At 52.5% G+C, this 26,533-nt stretch overlaps 1 protein-coding gene across 12 annotated transcripts in view; it reads left to right on the top strand.

Moving 5' to 3' along the window:
- LOC111151623 (kinase suppressor of ras 1) overlaps nucleotides 1-11,339 on the top strand; it is a 163,609-nt gene extending 152,270 nt beyond the window's left edge. For 10 of the 12 annotated variants that reach the window (XM_022509724.1, XM_022509726.1, XM_022509727.1 and 7 more), the window contains 4 exons: nucleotides 73-204; nucleotides 1,253-1,388; nucleotides 6,507-6,640; nucleotides 11,261-11,339. In XM_022509724.1, the coding sequence (XP_022365432.1) occupies nucleotides 73-204; nucleotides 1,253-1,388; nucleotides 6,507-6,640; nucleotides 11,261-11,339 (481 nt within the window). Of the gene's footprint in view, nucleotides 1-72; nucleotides 205-1,252; nucleotides 1,389-6,506; nucleotides 6,645-10,055 lie in introns of those variants that run through there. The other 2 variants (XM_022509729.1, XM_022509730.1) reach the window with 2 other exon arrangements.
- The last annotated feature ends 15,194 nt before the right edge of the window (nucleotides 11,340-26,533 follow it).

Raw genomic sequence — 26,533 nt, 5'->3', positions numbered from 1 at the left:
AGGTGTGCTGGGCAGCCTCTTCGCTGCTGGCTGAAAGGCCCCATGCCCTTGCTCTGGCTTCTTGGCCTCCAGGCGTGAGAACCAGCTGAAGCTGTCCCATGACTGGCTATGCTACCTGGCCCCAGAGATTGTGCGCGAGATGACCCCCGGGAAGGACGAGGATCAACTGCCATTCTCCAAAGCTGCTGACGTCTATGCCTTTGGGTGAGGAGGCCCCTGATTTCCCCATCCTGGGGCTCTGAGGCCAAGCGTGGCCAAAAGAAGGGGCCCTGCTGGCTGGCAAGGGGGCGGCAAGGAGGCATGGGCGGTGGTGTGCTGAGTCCTGGTTCTGCCACTTGTTGGCTAAGGGACCACATCCTGGATCTCTTCCCCTGCTGTAAATTGCAGAGAATTACAGTGCCTCCTATGAGGTTGCTTCAGGAGGACTAAGGTGATTTCTGGGCGTCAGTCTCACCCAGTGCCCTGTGAGGATGCTGACCAGAGCTCAACACTGTCCCTCTGGGAGAACCAGGGGGTTCTGCCAGCCCATCTCTAGTGCCCCACAAAGGTGACCAAAAGAAAAACAGAATAGGAATACAATGTGAGCCAGATACAGAATTTAAAGTTGCTCCCAGCTACACTAAAAAAAGAAAAACGGATGAAATCCGTTGTAATCATGCATCTAACTCTAGATCCAAAATGTCATTGCAGCATGTCATCAAAACAAAAGATTAAGGAGTTATTTTACTCCCACAAAGTTTTCTAGGATTTTGATGAGTATGTTACCCCCCTACGGCACCCCTCAGGTTCACTCTCCACGTGTCCATTGTTCAGTAGTCCCCCATGGCTAGTGGCCCCTGCCTTGGATCGTGGGTGGCTGAGGGAGAAGGCCAAGGTGAGTCAAGAAAGGCAAGGCAGCTTGGAGAGGCTGGGTGAGAGCCTCACTCTGGAATCTCAGGGTACCTTCTTGTGGGAGGTAGTCTCTTCCTGTCCTGACCTGGGATGTAGGCATGAGCCCCGCTGAAGATCCCTGTATCAGGAACTCTGTTCGAAGCCTGTCCAGCCTGGCACTTCCCACCGCAGGGCCTTTGGGCCACGGGAAGGCCACCAGGATGCCGTCACAGTATTTCTGGAAGCGTGGTGGGTGGGGAAAGTGGGAGGAGGATCCTGGGTGCGCTGGCTGGGTTCCTGGCACTGTGGCAGCAGGAGGTCCTGGGCGCGTGAGCTGGGCTGGGCGGTTCAGCCGCTCACGCTGCCCGGGCGGTCCCCACAGGACTGTTTGGTATGAACTGCAAGCAAGAGACTGGCCCCTTAAGAACCAAGCGGCAGAGGCTTTGATCTGGCAGATTGGAAGTGGAGACGGTATGAAGCGTGTCCTGGCGTCCGTCAGCCTGGGGAAGGAAGTCACTGTGAGTAGCCACCTGTTCTCAGAAAGGGAGGAAGGGCTGGGGCGGGGGGCGGGGCACACGACAGGTGCGTCCTTCTGCATTCACTCACCTGAGAAATGGGGCATGGAGGCAGAAGGGTCCTAAGCGGGCCTCTTTGCTTGCCCACCAAAACACCTGTGTCCTTTATTACCCAACTGTGTTTCTTTAGAAAAACCATTGTCTTAAAGGAAAAAAAGGACCAGAAAGAAAGGTCCTGGTTTTAATTGACTCATGAGTTGGAAAAGATAGTAGAGCCCTGTATGTTCCTTACATGGAGGAAGATGATCAAATCCTCCCCGCACCGAACACAGACGGGGTTTTCCTGTGGCATCACATGAATCTCGCCCCGAATGTTCTTCTCAAACACCCAAGAACCAGTCGAAGTTTCCGCAGCGTATTTGTCAAAAAGCCAGATCGTAACACAGGTGTGGACCTCCTGCTGCTGGACACCACCAGTGGTTTCTCTGTATGGCCGTTTCTAAGTGTCCCGGCCCCAGCACAGTGGTGTAAGGAAGCCAGGGCTGGATGTTACCATCCCCATGGTAATCAGGCGGAAGCAGGTGCTAGCCCGGATGTGAACACGCTCCAGGAGGTATCTGGGGGGCCTAGCCGTGGGGGTGCCTGCCTGGAGGGATCCCCAGTGCGGGTCCAGTTGAGCTTTAACTGGGCTGTGAGCTGCTTTTGCTGACGCCAGGGACGGTGCTGGCAGAGTCACCGTCTGCAAGTGGAGACCGGCCCAGGGAGAAAGGCTCCTGATTTTCCTTCGGGACCTGACCAGATCTTCATATTTTCCTCCTTTGACTGGTGGCTAGCTGTTAGGGCATCTTTGGAACGCTCGTTTAGGACATGGTGCCCGGGGTGCTTTATTCCAAGGGGGACCTGCCGTCTGGTTGCAGAGCAGACTCTCTCTGTACACGTGTGCTCCTCCAAGAGGGACACCAAAAGGCTAATCTGTAGCCCCAACACCAGGCTCTTTGGCCACTTGATAGCACCTCTTCTGGGCTGTTGAGCAGGGCAGGTGGGTCATGAGTGCCTCTCCGATGCTCTTGGACTCCTTCCCGGGCAGACCCACCTTTCCCTGGCATAGCCCCGGGCCCCTGGGGCCTAGAGGTAGGAGAGGTTCAGGCTCCAGGCTACTGAGTCATTCAGACTGCAACTTAAGCAGCTGGTACCTTCTGATCTTCTTCTTTTTTTTTTTTTTTCCCCCAAAGATTTTGTTTATGTATTTGACAGAGAGAGAGATTACAAGTAGGCAGAGAGAGGGGGGACGCAGTTTCCCTGCTGAGCAGAGAGCCGAATGCAGGGCTCGATCCCCGAAGGCAGAGGCTTAACTCACGGAGCCACCCAGGTGCACCCCGTCTTTTTTTTTTTTAAGATTTTTATTTGAGAGAAGAGAGTGTGAATGGGGCAAGGGGTTGGGGGGGGGTGGGGTGGGGATTCAGAGGGAGAGAGAATCCCAAACAGATTCCCCGCTCAGTGCAGAGCCCCAACACGGGGCTCAATCTCAGGACCCCTAGATCACGAGCAGGGCCGAAATCAAGAGCCGGATGCTTAACTGGCTGAGCCGCCCAGGTACCCCTTAATTTTTTAAAATACATATCTGACAAAATCAAGATCATAACATGTAGCTCATTTTTTAAAATCATGACATTTTTTCCTCGTGGCGTTTTGATGTGCTTATTAACTCAAATCATGAACAGAGCCTTGTTTTTACACCTGTCTGCCCCTGTAGGCCCTGGCGTACACCCTAATATGGCTACTTCTCTGTTGTTGGACATTTAGGTTATTTCCAGTTTTTACCTGTTAACAATAAAGTCACGAAGGACACCTTTGTATAAACCAGAAGGTGCCTGTATGTTTGTTTTATGTGAAAGAAAAAATAGCGAGTTGCTTTCCTGGTAGCAATCTCCGTTCTCTCCCTGTGCACTCGCAGTCTTGGCGCACAGAGTGGTGGGTGCGGTCTTCAGGAGGGGGAAGGCCCGGAGCAGAGCGTAGAGCCCTTCAGAGGCAAGTGAGTCAGAGTGCAACCCTGACTACAAGTCAGCATCACCTGGGAGCTTTTGAAAATATCAGGACCCCAGGGCCTCGACCAGAGAGAAGGATTTAATTGGCCTGGGTTGGGGCTAAGATCATAATTAATTTTATCTTTCATGTTCTGTTCTGGAAGGATTTCTTACAGTGTGGGGTTGCGGGTCCTTTGAAGCCCCTTAAGAATAGATTAGGGAGCAGGGAAGTGGGGAAAAGAGAAAATGTTCCAGCAGTCAGCTCCTGGTTCATGAAAGTTGACTTTCCTGTTTGGTTTTTTGGGTTTTTGTTTGTTTGTTTGTTTGTTTGTTTGTTTTGTTCTATTTTTGTTTTTTTTTTTAAACACATTACCATTGGTGGGTACAGGGGGGCATAAGTTAGGGGCAATAAAAAGTGATTTTTGAATCATAGTCAGAAGCAGGGGGTGCCCCCTCTGCGGAGCACCTTTCTCTGCCCTTCCAGCCAGTGCTGTAAGTTCACCACCAAGTTTCTAGCCACAGCAGCCACAGTGAGTAGTGCGCCTAGGCTGACGTCAAAAGGCCAGAACGCTTCTTAATGAAAACCAGCAGTCCCCCACCTCAGGTCACGTTCCAAAAGACCAGTTCTTGTTCTAGCAGCTTTCCACTCCCTGTCCCTCTGCCCCTTCTCTGCTCAGCCTCCCGTCAGCTTTCCCTCTATCTTTTTATTAAGACTGATTCTGTGTCAGTATAATTGAATTGTCCATGCTATGTCTGCAGATGGAGGCCAAAAGTAAAAAGAAAATAAATATGGGTGCGCCATTGTAATAGATTCTAGTTGCCATGAGCTGCTGATTAAGCAGCTCACGACATTTTCCTCTTCGTGCGTCTCTCTCTTTTCTTCCATTCTGTCAGTTACTCAAAGGCTCACCACAATTTTGTTGGCTTCACACGTGGACCATGGTTTTCTTGTGCAGTTTTAGGTTTTTCCTGTAGTTTCTGATTGTCTTCTTTTTTTCTTGCTAAGAATGGTCACAAGCACCACCTTTGCTGTATTCCTGAGGTTTTGTAGCTCCTACGTACTGCTTATGGAATGGAATTTGTCCTGTTCTTCTTAGGGCCCATTGGTTTCTCATGATCTGGATAATGGAATTTTAGGCCTGCTGTAGTGCTGTCATCTTTCCATTTCTTTTTGTTCATCCCTGGCTCAGTACTAGAATTTCCTGTATCGCAGGTCTCCCCATATCTTTATTTGCTTTCCAGTAAAATGTGAGAGAACCCTAAAAGAACTCCCTCCCAGTGGTTGCATAGGAGATAATCTTCGAATCCTTATATGTGCCTGAGCAAGTCCTGATTTTGTTCTCACACCAAGAGGTTCACAATAATCTTCCCTAAGAACATGAAATTTTAGCTGTGCTGTCAGTATACAGCACGTGTCCAGGGCATTGCTGAAAAATCAGATATTAATCTTAAAATTCTCAATCTTTTTTAGATGCCCTATTTTATTCTCTCTGGGAACATCTAGGATCTTCTCTTTATCCTTGTTGCATTGAAATGTCATTAAAATATGCCTTAGAATAAGTTTATTTTTCTTGGTTTGATACTCTTTTTTTCAGTGAGGTCCCTTCACTGGGCCTTTTCAGGTAAAGATTCCAGCTTCCCTTAAAAGTTTCTGGGAAATTTTCTTTCATTATGTCTGTATTACATAGTTTCCTGCCCTATAGTTCCTTTGTTTTCTCTTGTGGAAACTCCCATTGGACAGAATTTGGTCCTTAGTGAGCTTCTGTGTCTTTTACCTTCTTTGATATTTTTTCTTCCTACCTAAAATCAGGGGCACAATCTGGGGAGCTTCCTGGATTTTATCTGCCAGTATTCCTACCTAATGTATTGTTTCAGAGGTTCTGTGATTAGGGGGTATAGCTCAGGGATAGAACATCGGATTGTAGAAGTTCTGTAATTAATCTCAAGCTCTTCCTTGTTTGTTGGTATGTTTTTATTGATCTTGTTTTATGCTTCTACACACACACACACACACGCACACACACACTTACTTTACTCCAGAGTTGGTGTTTTGGTCAGTGTATCTTTGGTCTTTCTTGTTTTCCTAACCTGGTGGGCAATCCCACGAGGTGTAGTTGTCCTCAAGAACAAAAACCTGAGCATACATGGGTGAGCACTTTCTGCCTGGCTGGGTAGGCAGACCTGTCTTCTTGCCGGGGCTCTCCTGAACCGAAAGGCTGAAAAGTGTGCGGTAAACACTCAGATCCGGAAAGCAGGCAGCAAACTGCCAAAGTGAGAGGAGCTTTACTCTCTCTCTCTCTTTTCTTTTTTCCCTAAATAGGCTCCACGCCTAGCGTAGGGCTTGAATTTATGACCCTGAGATCAAGACCTGAGCTGAGATCAAGAATTGGACACTTAACCACCTGAGCCACCCTGGTGCCCCTTGGGGGGCAGTCAGGACAGGTGTTCTGCTGGCTCTCAAGCGCTCCCCTCTGTTTCATCCTTCTGGCCACTCCCAGCCTCCATTGCTGTATCGCTGAGGCTCCCACCCCTGTCGCAGCTCTACCCCACATATATTCTGAGCATCTTGCATTTCTTCCGCTTTCTGTTTGAAAATTCTACAACCCCATTTCTTTCTTTTTTTTTTTTTTAAGATTTTATTTATTAGGGAGAGAGGGAGAGAGGCAGAGGGAGAAGGAGAAACAGGCTCCTGCTGAGCAGAGAGCCCAATGCGGGGCTCGATCCCAGGACCCTGGGATCATGACCTAAGCTGAAGTCAGACGCTTAACCAACTGAGCCACCCAGGCGCCCCTATAGCCCCATTTCTGATCTCTTTCCTATTAGCTGTTTGTTTAGCTTTGTTCCTGTTATTTTAGGGCGGTGTAAGAAGGAAAGAGGGGAGACAAGCTCGTGCACTTTGTTTTCCCCTGGAAAGCTTGAGAGCTCTTCTGAGATTCATGGCCAATCTTCTTAACATGGGCAGGATGTTGGGGGACCACCACATGGAGGCGGGGGGCTCAAGAGCATCAAAGGGACCCTGTGCAGAGTACCCGAGCTGCGCCCTCCTCCCTCCCTCCCCGCCAGCTCTCACCCCCACCCCTGCCGGCTCTGTTCACAGGAGATCCTGTCTGCCTGCTGGGCTTTCGACCTGCAGGAGAGGCCCAGCTTCCCCCTGCTCATGGACATGCTGGAGAAGCTGCCCAAGTTGAACCGGCGGCTCTCCCACCCCGGCCACTTCTGGAAGTCTGCTGAGTAAGTAGCCCCTCGGTGGGCCTTCGCAGCCTCTCCTGGTATCTTAAAGGGCACCGTCCATGCTGTCTAAGACTTAGATCTGGGGAATACACAAACCAGATCGCCCCCTTGCCCAAGTGATATGAGGATCTTGTTTATTTCGGAGACTCCTTTTGAGACACGAGCGTCTCTGGTCCTTTTCTGTGAAAACCTACATATCCCTGTTACCAGAGCAGTGCTGATGCTGGGCCCAGACAGGCCCGGACGAGAGGAATCTGCCTCAGAAGGGGCCAGACAGGGCCCGTTGGAGGCCAGAGCAGTGTGGGTATTAGAGTAACACCAACATCAGCAGAGCTGCTCTGACTTAAAAGGATGTAGACTCGAGATGGCTTTGGAGCCCCCCAGACCAGCCACCTGGGTTGGGGACCACATGGCCCGAGTTTCTGTGCCACTTTGAGGCGGGAAGGCCACCCCCCTTCTGTTTAATCACACAGTCCTTCGTGCCCCCTTGGCACCAGGTGGCCTTTGCTCCTCCTATCCATTCTGCCTCATTCCCCTTTCGCCTCTGTCCCTCTGGCTCTGGCTCTGCCTGACCCTCAGAAGTGGGCCTCTGCCCTGCTACAAACCCTTTGTGGGAATCCGAGGAAGTCCGTCATTCTAGGCCTCAGTTTCCACAGCTTTAAAAAGTAGGCTGGGGCCGGATCGGGGCGTGGCCTCGTAGCGTGGGGAGTGTGTTAGACTTTGCAGGCACGAAGGGAAATTGGAGCCACAGCTCCCATCCCTAGGATTTGTAGTGTGGCCAGCAGCCGCGTGAGGCTGTCACAGTCCTGAGCACGGTCTCTACGGCAAGGACTCAGCTCTGCCATTTGATGCAGGAGTAACCAGGCACAGCGCATAAACCGGGGGGCTGGCTGGGCGCTAAGAGAGCTTTATTTATGGATGCGGCAACTGGAATTTCATGCAACTTTCTTTTTTTAAGATTTTTATTTCATTTGACCGAGGGGGGGGCACACAAGCAGGGGGAGCAGCAGAGGGAGAGGGAGAAGCAGACACCCCACTGAGCAGACTCCCCATTGGCACTCGATCCCGGAATACTGTGGTCGTGACCTGAGCTGAAGGCAGGCGCTTAACCGACTGAGCCACCCAGGAGTCTCTCATGCAACTTACACGTATTATGAAATCTTCTTTTGATTCCCCCCAACCCATTTAGAAAGGCAAAAACCATTCTTAGTTTGTGTATTGTGCAGAAACGTGTTGAGCAGTCCATATGTGAAAAGACCCCTGAACGATAGGAATGGTTTTAAGCTTTTTTAAGGCAAAGGGCACTTTCTAAAAGTGCGATCTCCCCCAGACTCCCAGTATATAAACCAGAAAAAGTGGAGCTGCTCTTCCTAGTTGCAGGGGCGGGAGCCTGTCCACACCCTCAAGGTGGCTGCTGGGGCACCTGCCATCCCATCACTGACCCCCGGAGAAGCTGCTCCTGGATTTCCTACCTGCTGCCCAGGTGTGTGGTGGCAACAGCATCCATCCTAGTCTAGAAAGGGCCAGTTAGTAAATATTTTAGGCTTGTGGCTCATATGATCTCTATCATATGTTCTTGGTTTTTTCTGTTTTGTTTTGTTTTTCACCTTTAAAACGATCCATCTTTTTGTGGCTGGATTTGGCTTAGGTACGGTTGGCTGGCCCATCTTGAAAACAAACCAAACTGGGTTTGAAGCTATAGGCAAGGGGGGAGCCCAGCATGAGTCACCCGACCAGGGGATGCCGGTAAGAGAACTCACTGAAGAAACGTGGTAAACCGCTGACTTAGGCCATGTGCAGGGACGGCCTAGAGGAATGACAGTTTGAGGTTGGGAACCCTTTCTCTTAGAATGCCACGTTAGTGTCCATATTTTGCTCTGAAGATGGGTCAGAATCTAGTGCAAATGGGGGACAACAATGTTGCCACTGGAGGTGTGGGTACTTCCCAGCCATTGCTGAGTACCTGCCACACCCCTGGGGAGACAGAAGGCCAAGGCCAGGCCTCGGCCAGCCGGGAGCTTGCAGTATAATCGGTGAATGAATGGATGAGGGAATGATGCCAACATGCTAAGTGTTGTGCCAAAGAACGGCCTTTGTGGGGCGCTCAGCCACACTCAGTGCCCTCTCTGCCCACCTAGGGAGCTTGAGGAAGGGCTCTCCAGAAGAGGGGCCATTGGAACTGACTTTCCAGCAGGAGCTATCGTGGTAGAGACGAGGAGAGTGGGGTTCCCCTGGACTCAGGGCAGCTTGTTTAACATCCTGGTCCCGAGTTTGGTCATCGACAGAAGAGAAGGCTGCACTGGGCGGGTCTAGCATTCAGGAGATGATTCCAGATTCCCTAAAGACTGTAGAGCCCCAGCTTCTCATTTCACAGGTGGAAGACAAAGCCACAGTTGGGTGGTGTCCCCTGCCCAAAGCCAGCTGTGTTAGCTGCTAAGGGGGAAAATGCCAGCCTACCTGAATGAGCCTCTCACCGCTTCCTTCCTGTTCATGATTTCTACTTCAACATGTTCCGCCTCTAATTCTCATTTTCTCTTTTCTTTCCCATCTGTCTTGTTGCTTTTTTATTTTGGGGGGGTGGTGGACATGCTGGCCTGTGCTGTCCTCTCCCCACTCCATCGTCTCCCTCCACCTGTCTGCTTTCGGTGCCCGACTCCGTCACCCGCGGGATGGCGCTCTTCCCGCACTTGGCCACACGGTCGCCGGGCACCCCCAGTCGCTGGCGGAGCCGCTACTACGGGAAAGGGCGTGACGGTCGCCTGGACTTTCAGAACTCCTGTCCCGCTCTGGAGGAATAGTGTGTCTTCCGTTATTCCGCTCATTCTCTGCCTGTTTGCACCCCGCTTCCTGTTCTCTGTCTGCATCCGCTTCCCCAGTTTCCTCTGTTCTGTTCCCCTAAGCCAAAGTGATGTTCCCGTAGGCAAAATGGCCCCCCACAAGGGTCCTACAGGCTTGTGTGTGTCTCGCAGGGCTGAGAGGAGGCCCACAGCACGTGGCAGGACCTCCGTCCACCCACTGTGGCGGATGTCGGCTTGTCCCAGGGTGGAAGCGAACTCGGGAGCCTTGGTCCAAGGCCAGGGCACCCTTCAACCAGAGCTTAAAGAAGGGAACACAGTAAGCAGAAGGAGTGAACTTTCAGGAAGTCTGGTTTGATAGTCAAGGGCTGAGGGGCCACGGGTCCATCGGCCAACCTCTGTCTAAACATCCTGTGACTGTCCCGGGGAGCATGGGACAGGCGCTCTGTGCCGGGTCCCTTCTGAGCCCTCTGTGCTGCCAAGCCTGGGATGGAGCGGGGACGCCTTTCTCCCTCTCTGCAGGGAAAGTGGGCCCCCTGCCCTCTGCCCCGGCCAGGCCTCTGCCACTCCGTGGGCTTGGCTTCTGACTCTGTTCTCCTCTCCTCTCTCTCTCCCCGTAGGTTGTAGGCCTGGCTGCCTTGCATGTACCTGGGGCTTTTCTCCTCCTAATTGACACTCGGCACCGTGACTTCCGCTCAAGCGCCAACTGACGTGCGCGCACTAACCCAGGGGATGCGATCTCTGCCGCTCCAGGCCTCTCTCCCGAGACTTCTTCTTTTGCTTTGTTTGTTTTTTAAAACCAGCGTCCTCCCCCTCTCCATGGCCCGTGTGTCCCAGAATAACTGCCATCCACGAGGACCCCCTAACAGCCCCCCCACCCCGCCCAGCAGAGCTGCCTCCCCTGTCCAGGACTTTATCCTCTAACTCTGCCTCTGTGGGGTGGCGCCAGTGTGTTTGGGCGGTCCTGTTTCCCCACTAACACCTCCGTGAGGTCGACTGCCCCCGACCCCGGGACCTGGCTGGGTCCACAGTGCAGGGGAGGGCTTTTGCTTGGCTGTTAACCTGCAAGGTCTTGTCCGGCAAGGAGTGGGATGATTTCAGAGCTGCCCAAGGCCAGTCCCATCTGGGGGCATTGGGTCCCATTGCTGTGAAAGACCCTGGCTGGGAAGGGCTTTGTCCCCAGCAGTGCCCTCCAGAAAGTGGTCTTAAAAACAAAGGGGGCCTGTTGCCAAACAGTTGCACTGATGAGAGCAAAGTTTCTGCTGCCGATCCCCACAGACAGAAAGTACCAGACCCCAGTGAGCGTTCATCAAGAGGATGGCTGAGAGGCTACACGCAGTCACTGGGCTGCTTCCCAGATGCAGGTTCCTGGGGTTCCCCCAAACTGAGTCCAGGTCTCTGGAGGCGGACTCTAAGAGTCTGCATTTCTACATTGCCCCCCAATGTTTGGGGACCATTTCTGAAAGGATTGTGTGAGGCCGCTCTCTCGGTACTTGGGGTCCGGTCTCTTTCTTCCCCCAGTTGCTCTCGGAGCAGAGCTCTCCTGGGCCACAAGTGAGACAGTAGCTCAGTCGAGGCCATGGCAGTGAGAGCAGGCCAGGTGCCAGGCACTCTGAGACTGAGAAGCCCCTGCCCCCCGGGAGGGTATGTGACCAAGTCTTAGCCCCGAGACCAAGTCTGACCAGGAGCAGCTCTGCTAAGGCTTGCTTCTCGCTGGGGGCAGGTCCTCTGTGGAGCTTGTGAAACAGGCCCGCTCCTTGGCTAACATCCTACTTCCGATCAAGGCCAGTGGGGCCGTAACCCATGTTTTTGTTCCTCTTTGCAGCATTAACAGCAGCAAAGTTGTACCCCGGTTTGAAAGGTTTGGCTTGGGTGTCCTGGAGTCCAGTAATCCAAAGATGTAGCCAGCCGTGTGGTTTTTCTGCCGATTTCTTTTCTTCTTAAATGTGTTTCTAAAGCATCCAAACAACCACCATGCCACAAACGAAAACACTCTTCGAAACGTCAGTCCACCCTCCTAAGTGGTGCAGACCAGGAGTGTGAGTCCTTGACTCCGACCCGTCCATCCAGGGAAACATCTGGCCGGCGTTAGAGCCACACCTGCTGTTTCTTCTTCAAGTGATATCACCACCAACCAGACCTGCCCCGACAGGCAGCGAAAGTTTACATGGATGTTTCTGGGGCGTGAACTCAATGCTTCACAATAGGTAATAATAAACGTTGGCCGCAGAGGCACGCTGGCACCACTGGCCGGGATGGTGGGAGTGGCCTTCCCCTCTGGAGGACCATGGCGGCGGTGAGGAAAAGGAAGAAAAGCACCATCCTTGTGGCTGTTCTTCGGGTCGGATGGGGACCACAAGGTTTGACCTGGACTCTGCTTTGGCCCCAAACCCCAGAATGTCCCTCTGTAGGGTTCTCCCCCTATCCTAACAAAGGGACACTGTCCCTTTTTCTTCCGGCAGAGGAAACCCTGGCTAGGAGCCAAGTGGGATTTTGAGGGTCAGGAGTTCCCAGAGGGCTTGGGTTCCCTTTTGACCCCAATTATCCAGCCTGTCCCTGCTGGAAAAGTCAAGACAGATTAAACCCAGATAATGTCTGGATTGATCCAGGGGCTGCTGGCCAGGATTTCCAGCACCTGTAGACAACTTTCTCTCACACAGCTTCCAGGAAGACCCTAAGGAGATGGTACTCAGGGCTTCAGCTTTTTAGACACATCCCAGTCCTGGCTGAGATTTGACCCCAGAGCTAAGGCCCAGCCCCGCAGCTGCGTGTACCATGAGGGCTTGCACCCAGGAGAACAAAAAGGGGAGCAGGAGGGAGAAGTGGCAGGCAGCGGGTTCCTGAGCTCACCCTCCCAGCCACAGGGTGGCCTGGCTCTTCAGAAACCCCATTAGTCACGCCAAGATTCTGGAATTGCCCACTTCTTCTCCTCCAGTCCTGTTGAAGGCCCGGAGCCACTCCTGACTCTTCCACTGTCCTTATTCTGAGCCCTTAGCTAAGACGGGAGGCCTGTGCCCCTCCACACTGTTCATGCAGACCCACCCAGTCCACCAGTCCTCAGAGCCTCCCCTGAACCGAGTCAGGACATCTACGTATGTATATTTGCACCAGAAGGAGGGGCTTGACTGGGGAAAGTCCGTGAAATGAACATATTCTGCCTATCTTCATTAGAAGCTGTCACCTCAAGAGAACAGTTCCAGATGACAAAGAAGCCTTCAGTGGGTGTTAGGCCATGGTGGGCCTCAAACCAGAACCAACCAAGGGTGATAAGGCTGGAGATGTAGTTGGATTCAGACCCAGACCCTGTGTCCATGCTCTGAGCCAAGATTGGGGGGTGGGGGCATGTGGCCCTCCCATCCCTTTCACTTAGACCTACCTAGCAGAGCTCCCAATCTTCAGAGCCTTCTCGGAGTCTGGCCAAAAGGTCACACGAAGCAGGCCACTGACCAGAAGTGGTGGGGCTGCCTTCCTGACTCCAGGTCCGACGCCCCTCGGCTGACCCATGCCTGGAGAGCGCAGCTGTGCAGCAGGGCGAGGTATCCAGGCTCCCGCTGCCCATCAGCACCCCAGACCTGAGCTCCTTAACCTTTCCCAGTGAGGGTGTGGGCAAGGCTAGAGCTGTAAGCCAGGTGGCTTCGGCTCCTGGGGGGCCTCCGTCTTCTCTGGGGGTGCTTGCTTCAGCCCTCGTCCCTTGGCCTCCCGGATGAGTGTCACGCCTGCAGGTCAGCTCAAGAAGCTTTCATCGAACACCGACGGTGTCTTGCCCAAGTGCAGGGGACGCTGCGATGGGAGCAGTGCAGTCCCTGCCCTTAAGGAACTGACGCTGCCAAGAACCCTGAGGGGGGAGCTGAAGGTGTGGAGGGCAGCCCCTTCACCTTCAGGACCCTGAACAGCTGGCCAGCCCTTGGCTTAGCCTCTGCGCTGCCTGCCATTTAAGAGAAACTTGGTCCCCTACTCCCTCTCAAAGTGACTGTGAATTGAGGTTGGGAAGACATGCTTGCCCTTCTGTGTGCTCTCCCATCTGCCGTGGAGACACATGAAGGACGGCCAGATACTGTGAATTCAGTGCTCACAGCCGACTGTGAAGGGGATGGCAGAAGCTGGGACAGCCTCCCCAGTGAGAGCTCTGGGGGCTGTAGAGGTCCCCACTGGGGTCTGAGAATGGAGCCCAAGCTTTGGTCCTTCGCAGCACACCTCCAGTCCCAGGCATCCCCTCCAAAACCCTAGGGCCCGTGTCCCTGCTGCCTTTAACCCCCAGAGCCACAGGCTCTCCATTCAACTCAAGGTCTTCAATCCTAGCAAGTTCCCCATTGGTCGTGGGCAGTGTAGCAACGTTGACCTCTCTGTGTCACCAGATCAGTGCAGAGCGCTGGAATCCTGTCCTCTCATGGCATTCTCCTTGTCATCACAGGGAGCAGCCATGTGCCCTGTAAGCCTGCGTTGCTATTGTTCCGTGTTGATTAGGGGGCTGGGTGGAGACATAAATGTGAAGCCGTTTCGGGAGCTCGTGTGATGCTACAGTGTTAGCCCGGATTTCATTCATGTGTTTGTGTAAAACCAGCGTCTTCCGTGGCCACAGGCACACACTTGCTTTTTTGAATGTGATGTAAAATTTGTACAGTAAAAGTTTTTATATTTTCTATCAACTGCATTTGTCTTCCAGAAATGTTATTAATTTAAATTAAAATGGTTAGTATTAATGAACGCGCTGTATCAGTTTTTTTGCCACTGGCAGGAACACATCCTTTGTGCCAGGCCTAGCCTGGGTGTCTGGAGTTGGTGAATAAAATTGTACCAAGGTGTCTGGGGCTTGTGTCTCCTTGGGTCAGTTCCAGATGTGCATGGGGAGCTGCTTGGATGGATGGCATGAGGGAACAGGAACGGGGCTGGGGAATCAGATCCCCTCTAGGAGCTCCTTCCAGAGAAGGCGTCCGTGGACCTGGAAGTCAGATGGAGGAGTGGAGACAGAACGGCATCAGATGGACAAGAGAATGGTCATCCAGCCTCCAGCACTAACAGCTTATGAGCAGACCCAGACCCGGGCTAGAGTTGTCTTCGCCTCATGGAAGCTGTCGGGGTGGGGAGTGGAGTGCTCATTTATCTGATTCTTACTTCTCGGAGTTTCTCCTTGCCAGTCCTGTAGAGAGGCTTTGAAGGTTGAAATAGGCAGTACAGATGGAGGAGAAGGGGAGCTGACACTCGCAAGCCCCTCCTCAGCCAGGGAGGGCTTTCTATCCACCGTCCCCCACCTCAGTGTATCCGTCACAAGCACACCATGAGGCAGGAATTGTGATGTTTCCGCCAAGGAAACTGGGGCATGCGAGGTTAAAATACCCAAGAGGACACAGCTGGAAGGTGGTTAGTCCAGGACGCGGCCCAAGTCTTTGACTCCAGAACTTCCTCTCTGCAAAAGTTGAGGAACTGACCAGTTGGACATTTACTGAGCATCTGTGCTCTGAAGGAGGCACTAAGCACTGGAACATGTAAAAAGGTGGTGGTGCCCTTGCCTTCCGCTATGAGACCCTGAGTGGCCCAACGAAGGGGTCCCGCAGTCTGCCTGGCAGGCTTCGTGGAGGAAGTAGCCTTGGAGCTGACTTGGACGGTGAGTAATATGCCTGGTGCAAAGAAACAAGAGCAAGGCATTGTCCCCTGGAGGAACAGCTTATGCAAAGGCTCAGAGGTCTGGGAACACATGGTGTGCTTGGGGAAATCATGAGTATTCAAGCTGTTGTACAATGGAACTGGTGGGGGAGGGGGGCGGTTAGGTTGGGGCCGGAGAGGATCCTGCAGGTGCTAAGCCAAGGAGTTAAGGCTTAAACACAGCAGCCCTGGGGAGCCATGGAAGATTCTTGAGCAGGAGAGGTTCCTAATTATATTTATGTCTTAGATACCTAGGAGGGACTGGAGCGGGGCGGAACTAGAAGCAAAGGGTTGGTGACCTGAGCTTTGATTGGATGTGGGGGGAGAGGTGAGCGTCCCGGTTAACTCCCTAAATGTCTGCTTTCCGGCCGGTAGAGTCAGTCACCGAAAAGGTGAGTCTGTGGCTGAGGATCAGGGGAGGGTCAAGCTCAGGAGCGTCCGGGTGAGGTCCGCATAGGCAGAGGGATGTTGCCCAGCAACACACCTTGCTGAGGAAATGAATGTAAGGATGCAGACTAGGAAAACTAAAAATGTGACCTCATTCTTGAGGACTTAGTGGTAAAACTGAGGGAGGGTCCCCAGTTACGGAGACTTGGGGAGGGTGCTTTTTTATAACTGCCATACCCAGCATGCTTTCCCTAGTGATTTTTGAGAAGACACCCAGCTGCTAGGTTTCTTTTTCTTTCTTGATAGGCCGTTTTTATTTTTTGAGGAAGTGCAAAATAAAAGCAATGGAAATCTGTTTCCCTAGGGCCTCGGAGGGGTGAGGGTAGAGGTTAGCCAGGGCAGTGAGGCTCTGGTGGGAGTCCCTTTAAGAGCCCTGGTTGACTGGGAAAGGGGGAGGGAGCATTTGCACACAGTGGCTCTTTGGCACATCGTTCAGTATCTAACATTATTTACCTTTGTACCCTGAAAGCGGATTTTTGTATGCTATTCCAGTCAAGCAGGCCTCGAAGGGTTCTGGGTTTGGGCACAAGAGAGAGAGGACTTCCCTGGGACATAGTGGGGGTTAGGGGCAGCCTGGCTGGTGCTAGAGGCTCGTGTATGGAGGAGGGCAGAAGGGTACCGCCAGCTGCCAGAATGACAGAAGGTGGCAGTGCCTCTGGGTCCTCGGGAATTAAGTTTTAAGTTGTATCCTTGGAGGAGACTTTGTAATTGGAAGAATGAGCTCTCTTTCCCACCCCCTACTGCTATCTGGAAAAGAATGCAAGTATAATCCAGTCTTTCGGAGTGCCTATCTCAAAATTTGGACAGGAGCTTTGTGTCTTCAGCGAGACCCTCAGAAAGCGTGCGTGACCTCAAAAGGGAACCCCGTCCTATGCCAGAAGCCCCAAGGGGCCATTTGAAAGCAGTGGTTGAGGAGAGTAGCTAAAACATGCTCTAAGGGCCAAGTACCAAGAGGTTTGCAGGAGAAAAGAGGGCGCGGCAGGCAGCCTATGACAGGGGAGGCTCCAGAGCAGCCTGCCTGGGGAGGAGAATGTGGCCTGGGGCCGAGGCCCACCGGGAATTCATGCTTGTTCATGCTTGCTCTCGGGAGGGTGGTGAGGGTTGTGGGGAACCAGAGAGTGTGCTTTCTGCGACAGTGGCTTCCCAGCTCTGCAGACTTGTTGCCTCCTGGGAACGAGAGAGCCCGGTGTTGCCAGACCTTCCTTTCTGTTTGTCATTCTTCTCATGGGTTTATCTTTTTTTTTTTTTTAAGATTTTATTTATTTATTTGTCAGAGAGAGAGAGGGAGAGAGAGCAAGCACAGGCAGACAGAATGGCAGGGAGAGGCAGAGGAAGAAGCAGGCTCCCCAATGAGCAAAGAGCCCAATGTGGGACTCGATCCCAGGACGCTGGGATCATGACCCGAGCCGAAGGCAGCCGCCTAACCAACTGAGCCACCCAGGTGTCCTTCATGGGTTTATCTTTAAGAGGAGCTAGAAGTCAGGCTTTTTATGTGAACTTCCCCAATTTCCAAAAGTTGGCTTGCTTTTTTTTTTTTTTTTTTTTTAAATTCTGTGCATAGGACAGACAAAACCAGTTTGCAGACACACATTTGCACATTCTGGCCCAGCTCTGGCTGCTGGCAGGAGGCAGGTGGGGCAGAGGACCGGCGAGCGCCACGATGTCCAGTGTGGGGGGATGCCACACGCTCAGCCTTCTCCCTGCTGCTACACACAGTGGGCTCTGGGGACGTGCTCTGACTCACCGTAAACCACAGCCCCCCTCCCCAAGACCCCAGGGTCATTGGTGGGAGCCTGACATTATCATTTTAGCCATTTAACTGTATGGTGTCTTAAGGCCCAACCCTAGAAGTTGCCCAATGTCATTTCTGCGTTCTGCTAGCTACAGCAAGGAGCAGGAAGGGAGACTCCATTGCGCTTTTTTTTTTTTTTTTTTAAGATTTTACTTACTTATTTTGAGAGAGAGAGGGAGAGCACAGCAAGGGGTAGGGGCAGAGGGAGAAGCAGACTCCCCGCTGAGCAGGGTGCCTGGTGCGGTACTCAATCCCAGGACTCTGGGACCATGACCTGGGTTGAAGGCAGACGCCCCACTGACGGAGCCACCCAGGCACCCCGTGACTCCATCTCTTGATGGAAGAAAGAGCAGAGTCACATTGGGAGCCACATGGACACCAGGAAGCGTGAGTTTTGGGGGGCCATTATTATCACAGGCCATCAGAAGAGGAGTAATCTTGAAAGATCCTTTGTGCTCTAGCCCTTAGAATGGAAGCTTTCAGTGGGAACAAGGTCTCCTGTGTGGATTAATTCTGGGAAGGAAAAGTCAGGCCCTCTCTGTTTCTCCCCAGAGCTGCCTGGAATGGGAGGGGATTGGTGAGGGTAGTCCCGTGACCACACACAAAGCCTCTATTGTCCCTCTGGTCCAAAAGTCCATGGCGCCTGTCCACAGCTGTCCCTGAGCAGGTGTTCGGCACCAGGCCCTGTTCTGAGCACTGCACATGACTAACTTAAAGAATCTTCCTCCTGCTCTACCTGGAAGGTAACTAGTACCATCCCAGGCTTACAAATGAGGCCAGAGACAGACACTGAAGGGTAATTTGTGGGGCAAAGGGCATTTAGGTGGCAGGTGCAGTCTTTCATTGGGGTCCCGTTCCCAGCTAGAACTCGGGCTTCTAGCGCTCTGGGAAAGGGAGACTGGACATCTGGGGACGCTGAGCAGGACTCCACTCCCCCCACCCCACTGCTGGCTGTGGGACCCAGCACAAGTATCCGCACCTCCCGAAACATCGGTACCCTTGGGGGTAGAGAACATAGGATCTTGCCACCTGTCGTACTTACTGGGAAGACCCAGTAAATGAAGCCTTGAGGTTCTTAGCTCCCAGTGAATGCTCAGTGCAGTGGCTGCCGCTCATCTGTCGGTTCTGCACCCCCACTTCCCAGAACACCAGGCCTGTCCCTCGGCAGGGGAGCCTCCCGCATCCACCCCAGCCAGGACTCCTCTCCAGTCCAAGTGGACGCCAGCAGGAGGTCAGATGGCTTTGATGTTTGTGTATGGGGCTGGCCCAGGGCGCTCTTGGCTTTCCTTCTCCCACCCCCATCCCACCTTTAAATAAAAAATAAAAAGATTGTCAGTCATTTCACTAAATTTCGAGGCTGGGAGGCAGAGCAGCACTGGAGGAGTACCCATACAAGCTCGTTCCCCTTCTCACCAAGTAGGAACTGAGAAGGAACTATCCTTCCCCCTGGGCACAGGGAGGAGGATGGTCAGTGTAGGGGGCCTGGCTTATGAATCTTACCCCGTCCCACCTTTGTTGGGTGGATTGGACGAGCCTTCCATGACTGTAGAAGAAAAGCCTGAGTCATGGAGGAAGGAGCCTGGAGTTTGCCCTTTTCTGGAGCACAACCACCATCACTGTCTGCACCGGGTGCATTACGATGGTTGCTGGGGGAGGCTGAGGGGCAGCTGTTACATCTGGAAAGAACTGTAGGATTTTAGTTGGTGAGAACCCTTGAGTGACAGGGCTGCCAAAAATAATAAAATTGTGTGAGGCCATATTACTAGAAATAGAGTGTCTAGGAACAAGAGAGGTGAAGATTTGGGGTCAGAGATTTGCGGTGTGGGATGCAGGTCTGGACACACATTGGGAGGCTGGGGCAAAGCCAGAGAACATCACTGGGTTCCTGTCATGTGGCATGTGTCCTCTCCTTCCATAGGCAAAGTTTACGAATCAAGCGTTACCCCCATCCACAGGAGTAACTGAGGGCCACCGAGGAGACACAGTCCTGCTCAGAGTCACAACCAGCAAAGGGGGAAGCTCGGATTTGAAGGCAAGTCTGGCTGATTCTCAAAAGTGTCTGGCTCTTGCTTCGACAGCTGGGGTCCCCCTATAAATGATGTTCCACTGTGTGGGAAATACCACTTCATTCCACATCACGTTCTGTGTCCCCAGATACAAAAGAGAATGGATCCATTGTTCCTTCCTGTTCAGCAGAGCAGTCTCCACACTCCCATTCCCTGCCGCCCCTCTGGAATAAGCCCGGGGCAAGAGGGTGCCAACAGGACCCAAAGCAGCGGCTCATGCTCTGGGCTTCCTACTGCCCGGGCGCAAAAAATCCTGATCAAAAATGAAACCAGGAGAGGCACCCGGGTGGCTCAGTCGGTTGGGTGGGACAACTTGATTTTGGCTGGGGTCATGATCTCGGGGTCCTGGGTTTAGCCCCGTGTTGGGCTCCATGCTCAGCAAGAAGTCTGTTTGAGATTCTCTCCCTCTCCCCGCTCCCACACTTGCTTGCTCTCTCTCTCTCTCTCTCAAGTCTTAAAAAATGAAACCAGTAGATAGGTTCTAGAGCTCTCCTCTCCCCTGGGAGCACAAAATGAGAGGCCCGTGGGCCCGTGTCCCCACAACAGATTCTGGGTCCCATGAAGGAAAGCCCATCCTGGGAAAAGGCATCTGAAAAGTGAAGCAGGGTGGAACAGCGGTTAGCGGCCCAGGCTTCATTGCTGCACTGCCCAGGCTGAATCCCAGCTGTGATACTTTCTAGCTGTGTGACCTTGGGCAAGTTGCTTCACCTCTCTGTGCCTTCATTCCTTCCCACATAGAACAGACCTCACTAATTGCGCCTACTTCATAAAGCTGATGGAGGATTAAATGTGAGGTACCCAGCATAATGCTTAGCACATAATCAACACTATACAAGTGTTTCCTTAAAAATCATCTGAGTGCTCCCTTCTCTGTGCCTCTCTAGTCCTCCCTGTACCCCAGTGCCCAGGAGGGGCCCAGCCCTCGTTTATGGACTGTGGCCATTATTATATCTTCTGAACATTTCTGGCCCCCAAGCTCTTCCAGAATCTTGCTGCTTGCCATCTCCCCACTCCCTGAACCTGGGTGGGACTCAGGGGTTGTTGCCTCGACCTGTAGAATGTGGTGGAAATGGCGCTCTGCGGCTAGGTTATTGACAGACACAGCTTCACTCCCACTCTCGGGCAGAGCTGAGCTCTCCCGACCCAGCCCTGCTGGAGTTCAGCTTTGTGGGCCGGATAAATGTTGTCATCGTTTGTAGCTACTAAGTTTCTGTGTCATGTCCTACAGCCGTAGGTCACCCACTAGATGAAGCAGCCCGGGCGGGGGGTGGGGAGGGACATCAAGGCTCAGCGGGTCAGCAGATGGGGGTTGGCTGCTCAGGCCATCTTCTCACCTGGCCCCAAAATGGAGGGAGGGGTTGCTGGGGCGGCTGGGGGCGGCACCCAGACCTACGAGCCAGGCTGACCTGGTTTCTATCTGGGTTTGGCTGCTTGTGACATGTGTGGTGTGAGGCACTTCTTCGATTCGTAGATTCCTCGATGATTCAGCAGGTCCGGGCCTGCCAGCTGGAGCAGAGGTGACCATGTAAACTCCTCGGCCCCCTGCCAGGCAGACAGCATGCTGGTGTCCATAGACACTGCTTCCTTTCCTGGGGAGTGTTCCTGGTCTTTGAGGGGCTTAGCTCCTAAAAGCAGAGTAGGGGAGGAAGGAGGCAGAGGGAGCAGGGAAGGGAAAGGGTTGGGCTGGGGCCAGGAGCTATAGCCAAAGCTGGTTTCATCTCCCTGTGGCAAGGCTACCAGCCTGGCTATCATCTGTCTTCCCCACAGGTTTAGGAACAGAACCCAGAGGTCGCCAAGAAGCTTGAACTTCAGGATGCTTCACTGCATAGGCAATGGGTTTTCATGGCCACAAGGTGTTCATAATATCTGGAAGAGCTAAGACGTATTAAATGAACTGTTTTTGGTATTTTTTTTTTAAAGATTTTATTTATTTATTTGACAGAGAGAGATCACAAGTAGACAGAGAAGCAGGCACAGAGAGAGAGGGAAGCAAGCTCCCTGCCGAGCAGAGAGCCCGATGCGGGACTTGATCCCAGGACTCTGAGATCATGACCTGAGCCGAAGGCAGTGGCTTAACCCACTGAGCCACCCAGGCGCCCCTGTTTTTGGTATTTTTTAGGATCTTATTTATTTGAGAGAATGAAAGAATACAAGCAAGGGGAGGGGGAGGAGAAGAGGGGCAGAGGGAAAGGCAAAGGGAGAAGCAGGCTTCCCACCGAGCAGAGAACCCGACAGGGGGGTTCGATCCCAGGACCCCCGAGATCATGACCTCGGCTGAAGGCAGACACCTTCAGCCCAACCAACTGGGCCAGCCAAGTGCCCCATGAATGAACTGATGAACACTATTGCCTCCTTCCCCCAGACGTCCTCTCTGTCATATGGCTTCTTGAGTTAGGTAGTATTGAGGCCGTATGTGTTTTGGGGATCGGACTAAGAGAGTTGTTGAGCTGGGCATATGTTTCTTCTAGGTTTAGTGGGATATATTCATGTGGTTCACAGCCATTTCCATGGATAATTCAGTTATTCCCAACCGTCCCAGTTTAGGAATGGCTTCTGGAACCCTCTTCCCACCCATTGTGCCAACTCACCTGGGTCCAGATACAAAGATTCAGGACCAGAAGTGCATCCCAAAGGAATGTGTCCCACGTTGCCTGGTCCCCAGGGTGCATACACAGTTGAGTTCAAGAAGCAGGTCATTGGAAAGACAGAATGACCTTTCTACTTCTTTTATGGAAAACGCGTCAAATCTTCACACAAAGAAGCAAAGAGTGTGTAGCCAAAAAAAAGTAGGAAAGTATTATAGTGCCAGGAATTAATAAAAAAAAAAGTTATTTTTATAGAACTTACGATGTTTGGGGTATTTGTTAACTGCAGTGGTTTGAACGTGCTCCCCCCCAAATTTGCATGACCACCTTCACCCATTTTGCCCACCAGGAGTTTTTATTTATGGAGATGGTGGTGGTTTTCATTTATGGTGATGACATGAAGTTTGCTTTTATTTATTTTTTAAATTAATTTTTTAAAATATTTTATTTATTTGGGAGAGAGAGAGAGAGAACATGGCGGGGGCAAGGGGCAGAGAGAGAGGGGGAAGCAGACTCCCCGCTGAGCAGGGAGCCCAATGTGGGGCTCAATCCCAGGACCCCGGGATCATGACCTGAGCCGAAGGCAGACGCTTAACTGTCTAAGCCACCCAGGCGCCCCTGAAGTTTGCTTTTTTTTTTTTTTTTTAATTTTATTTAATTATTTGACAGAGGGAGAGAGAGATCACAAGTAGGCAGAGAGGCAGACAGAGAGGTGGGGGAAGCAGGGTCCCTGCTGAGCAGAGAGTGGGATGCAGGGTTCGATCCCTGGACCCTGGAATCACAACCTGAGCCGAAAGCAGAGGCTTAACCCACTGAGCCACCCAGGTGCCCCGAAGCTTGCTTTTAAAATAAATGCATATAAGTTCATTTAGAGGAAATTGGGAAGACTAGTCCCAGGCTAGTCATGCAAGGACTAAAGGCAGAGGTGTGTCTGGCTAATTAACGGATAGGACACTAGCTTTTGTACATCTGGGGCTACATGGCTGCTCACATGGGTTCCCCACTGAGTGACTTTGAATGTGCTTGACTCCAAGGTTGTGGCAGGCCAGGGTTGTGGCAGGCTTTTTTTCACTCCTTATCCCCGCCGTCCAGGGAAGGGACATCACCACTCCTTCAAGACTCAGCCCAGGGGCCATGTGCCCTCCCCACCCACAGGTAGGAATTGCAAACAAATAGATCTAATCTGGGGCGTGGCTGCTCTGTGCCAGGCGTGGACCTCAGTGCCTTCCAAGCACTATCTCCCTTAAGCCCTCACAACAACCTACTGAAATAAGGCCCGTGATGGGCTCCATCTTACAGACGAGGAAACCGAGGCTCATGGAGTTCCAATAACCTGCCCAGCCTCGCTCAGCTGCTGCGCCCCCACTGAACGCTGAACTCACTTCCTAAAGCCCATTAGTGCATTTCATAACTTCCATCCCCACCAACCCTGATGACTTGCGAGCCACTGGAGGGAAGGCACGATGTCCTCTTGGTCTATGGCCCCCAGAGCCAAGCGCGCTGCTGGGCGTGCCACAGGAGCTCAGTAAATGCTTGTAAAGGAAGTGCTCATCTGTGCTTCTTCAACGGAGTTCCACCTTCCCCTGACATCCTCTGGGCTCAGCGGCGGACCCACCATTATTAGCATAAGAGGCTCTGACCACCGGGCCCATCGCTCGTACAGGCTTGTGGGCCGGGCCCTACAGTGTGTTTATTTGGTCATCTGTTTTAGTTAAGTAAGTATTTTTTTTTTAAGATTTTTTAATTTATTTATTTGAGAGAGGGAGAGAGAGAGAGAGCAACGAATGGGGCAGAGGGAGAGGGAGAAGAAGCAGGCTTTCCACCCAGACACAGGGGAGCCAGACACGGGACTCAATCCTGGAACTCTGGGATCAAGACTGGAGCCAAAGGCAGATGCTTAACTGACTGAGCCACCCAGGCGCCCCGGTATTCTTTTCCTTTAACATGCCCCCCAGGTTTGTAATGTGGGTCCCGCAAAACCCAGATCTGCATGAGGTGCCTATTGTAAATGCAGATACACAGACTCACCTCCAAACTACCCAATCCCAGGCCCTGGGAGACATTCCCGGCTCACCAAAATTTGAGTATGGCTATGCTCCAGGTTCCCACCTTACCCCGGTGCTGGGGGATTGGATTCAGATCTCCCAGGAGAGTCCCTGTTGTGGTGTAGTTCTCCCCTCCTTCTCCTGGAAAGCGGTGGATTCCAGTAGGAGGAGTTTCCTGAGTTCTGAGAAGTTTCGATTCCATTTTATCAGCCTGAGACCTGGGATCTGTCCCTGAGCATTAAGCTGGGGGCAGAGGTGGGAAGGGAGCCAAGCCAGGGGAAGCTTGCAACCCTGTCCTGCCACCATCGTGACCCTGCCTCACGAACGGGTCCCTGTCCCCTTCCCCTTCCGCTTCCAAGATAAGCATTCCCCCTCTCCCCCATTCCTTCTAAATCAGTGCTCAGTTTTGATTCCTGCTCTGGGGAGGAGTGACTCAGCACCCCCTGTGGAGAAAGGTGAGGCCCAGGGTCCAGGTGGAGATCACCACCAGGATGTCCCAGAGTCACTCCAAGGAAGCCTGGTGGCCTTTCATTTGCCCCCTGTGGAACCCTGCCAGGAGAGCCCATTTGAGCCATTGAGACTTCACTGAGAAGAGCCTAAGGGGAAAAGCCCGAGCTGGAGGAGGCACTTCCCTGTGGCCGTAGGAGGCCTGCTGGCGAGGCTGTTCTCCACACACCATGTCTATGCTTCCCCCTTGAAATGCCTGGGCAGGGAGCACCTGGGTCAGTCAGTTAAGTGTCTGCCTTCGGCTCCGGTCGTGATCCCGGGGTCCCGGGATCGAGCCCTGCATCGGAGCTTTTTACATCTGTAAACTATCCATCCCAAGTTCCAGAAGGCTTCCAGCACCCGGAAGATTCCTCCATGTTCCTCCCAGTCAGTGCTATCCCCGGGTCATTGCTTTTCTGACCTGTCTCTGAACTTGATGTAAATGGAACGGTCCCATGAACCTGGTTTCTTCCACTCAGCCCCGGGGTTCAGTGAGATTGTTTCCTGGATCTGTGGCTCCCTTTTGTTGCTGAGAGCTGGTCCACAATGTGTTTTTTCTCTTCCGAGTCAGTGTACATTTGTGTTGTTTCCGGTTTGGGGCGAGAGTGAGGAAAGCCGTTGTGTGTTTTCACTTCTTTGCCATAAATATCAGGAGGAGACTAACCGGGACAGAGGAGAGGTAGAAATTTGACTTTATGATCGTCCAGCAAACACTTGTCCAAAGTTATCTTAGTTTACATTCCAGTCTGCACGGACGAGAGTTACAGTTGTCCCCTGTGCGATGATCCCCAGTGAAATTGTCCCAGGGTCCACGGCGTCCCTGCGAGGACTCCAAACACCTTCCCTTCCTTTCTTTTCCCTCCTTTCTGCTCCGACTACTGTCTGCCCCTTAAATTCGGTCGAATTCTGATTGACCCAGATATAGTGGGGGTGGAGGGTGGGCAGAGGGAACCCGTGGTCTCAGTCTAGGGGGGCCTCTCAGAGACATCAGTCTTTGCAAATTCGGGGGCATCTAGGCAAGGCGCAAGGTGGAAGGCAGGTGCGGAGCCGTGAATGGCTCCGGGACAACTTCTCCCCACTCGGTGCCTGGAAGACCTTTCCATTCTCCTCTCGCTTGGCCTGGCCATAGGCTCTCCCCCAGCACACTGCAGGGACACCCACCCCCCAACCTTGATTTCAGGTAGGTTGCTTGTCGCCGCTCCCTTGACACAGCCCATCCTGTCACCTCCCTTAACTAGACGCTGAAGCCACTTCGATGCTGTTTATTTCATATGTCCCCCCTGACCCCAGGTCACTTGACATGTTCTATCATGTCTGAGACTTCCCCTCTCCTCATTCTAAAGCCCAGGGAAAAAAGGGACAGGGGAGAAGAGAAGAAGGAGATCCATCCTTAGGGGATCTGAAAGTCTCAGGGCAGCACTCTCCTCTTGGAGAACAATTCCCATTACCGTGTTTTCTAGTTGGAAAACATTTGTTTCCACACAATTGGGTCTTCATAGGAGGAACAGAATTTTGAAAGGGAGAAATGCTTTTTTTGAGAACCCAAGTGTCCTACGGTGTAGGTTGCTACCAGTGACCTGGGTGACCGTGGGCATGTCCTTTAGACGCTGAGCCTCAGTTTCTCTGTGTGTAAACAGGTAAGAGCTGGCCTTCCCACCACCACCCCGCACACAGGTGACGCCCATCACACCGCCCCACTGTTTTCTGGGCCCGGGGAGCAAGCCCACTCCAGGGACACAGCTACGCGCTCACAGACGGTGTCATCCAGAAACCTGATGTTGAGCCTGTGGGGTCAGGCTCTTTGAATCTATAGGAACCAAACATAATTCTGTCTCAGGGGTGGAGCCCAGAAGGAGAAAAGAGGGGAAAAGGTCCTGGGTTGGGAAGTGTCTACTTCCTTATCCCTGGGTCATACCCCCAGCCTTCCCTCAACACCCTACTCTCTCTTTTTCTCTGAAACTACTTCCTCTTGCTTCTGGCTCCTCCCCAGCCCCATCTCCATCGAGTAATTGCCAGTTCACTTTGGTTTCTATTTCC

Source organism: Enhydra lutris, unplaced genomic scaffold, assembly GCF_002288905.1.
Source record: "Enhydra lutris kenyoni isolate GAN:26980312 unplaced genomic scaffold, ASM228890v2 scaffoldscaffold26, whole genome shotgun sequence".
NCBI lineage: Eukaryota > Metazoa > Chordata > Mammalia > Carnivora > Mustelidae > Enhydra > Enhydra lutris.
The sequence above is the reverse complement of the archived record's forward strand: the minus strand, read 5'-3'. Positions and strand labels throughout refer to the sequence as shown.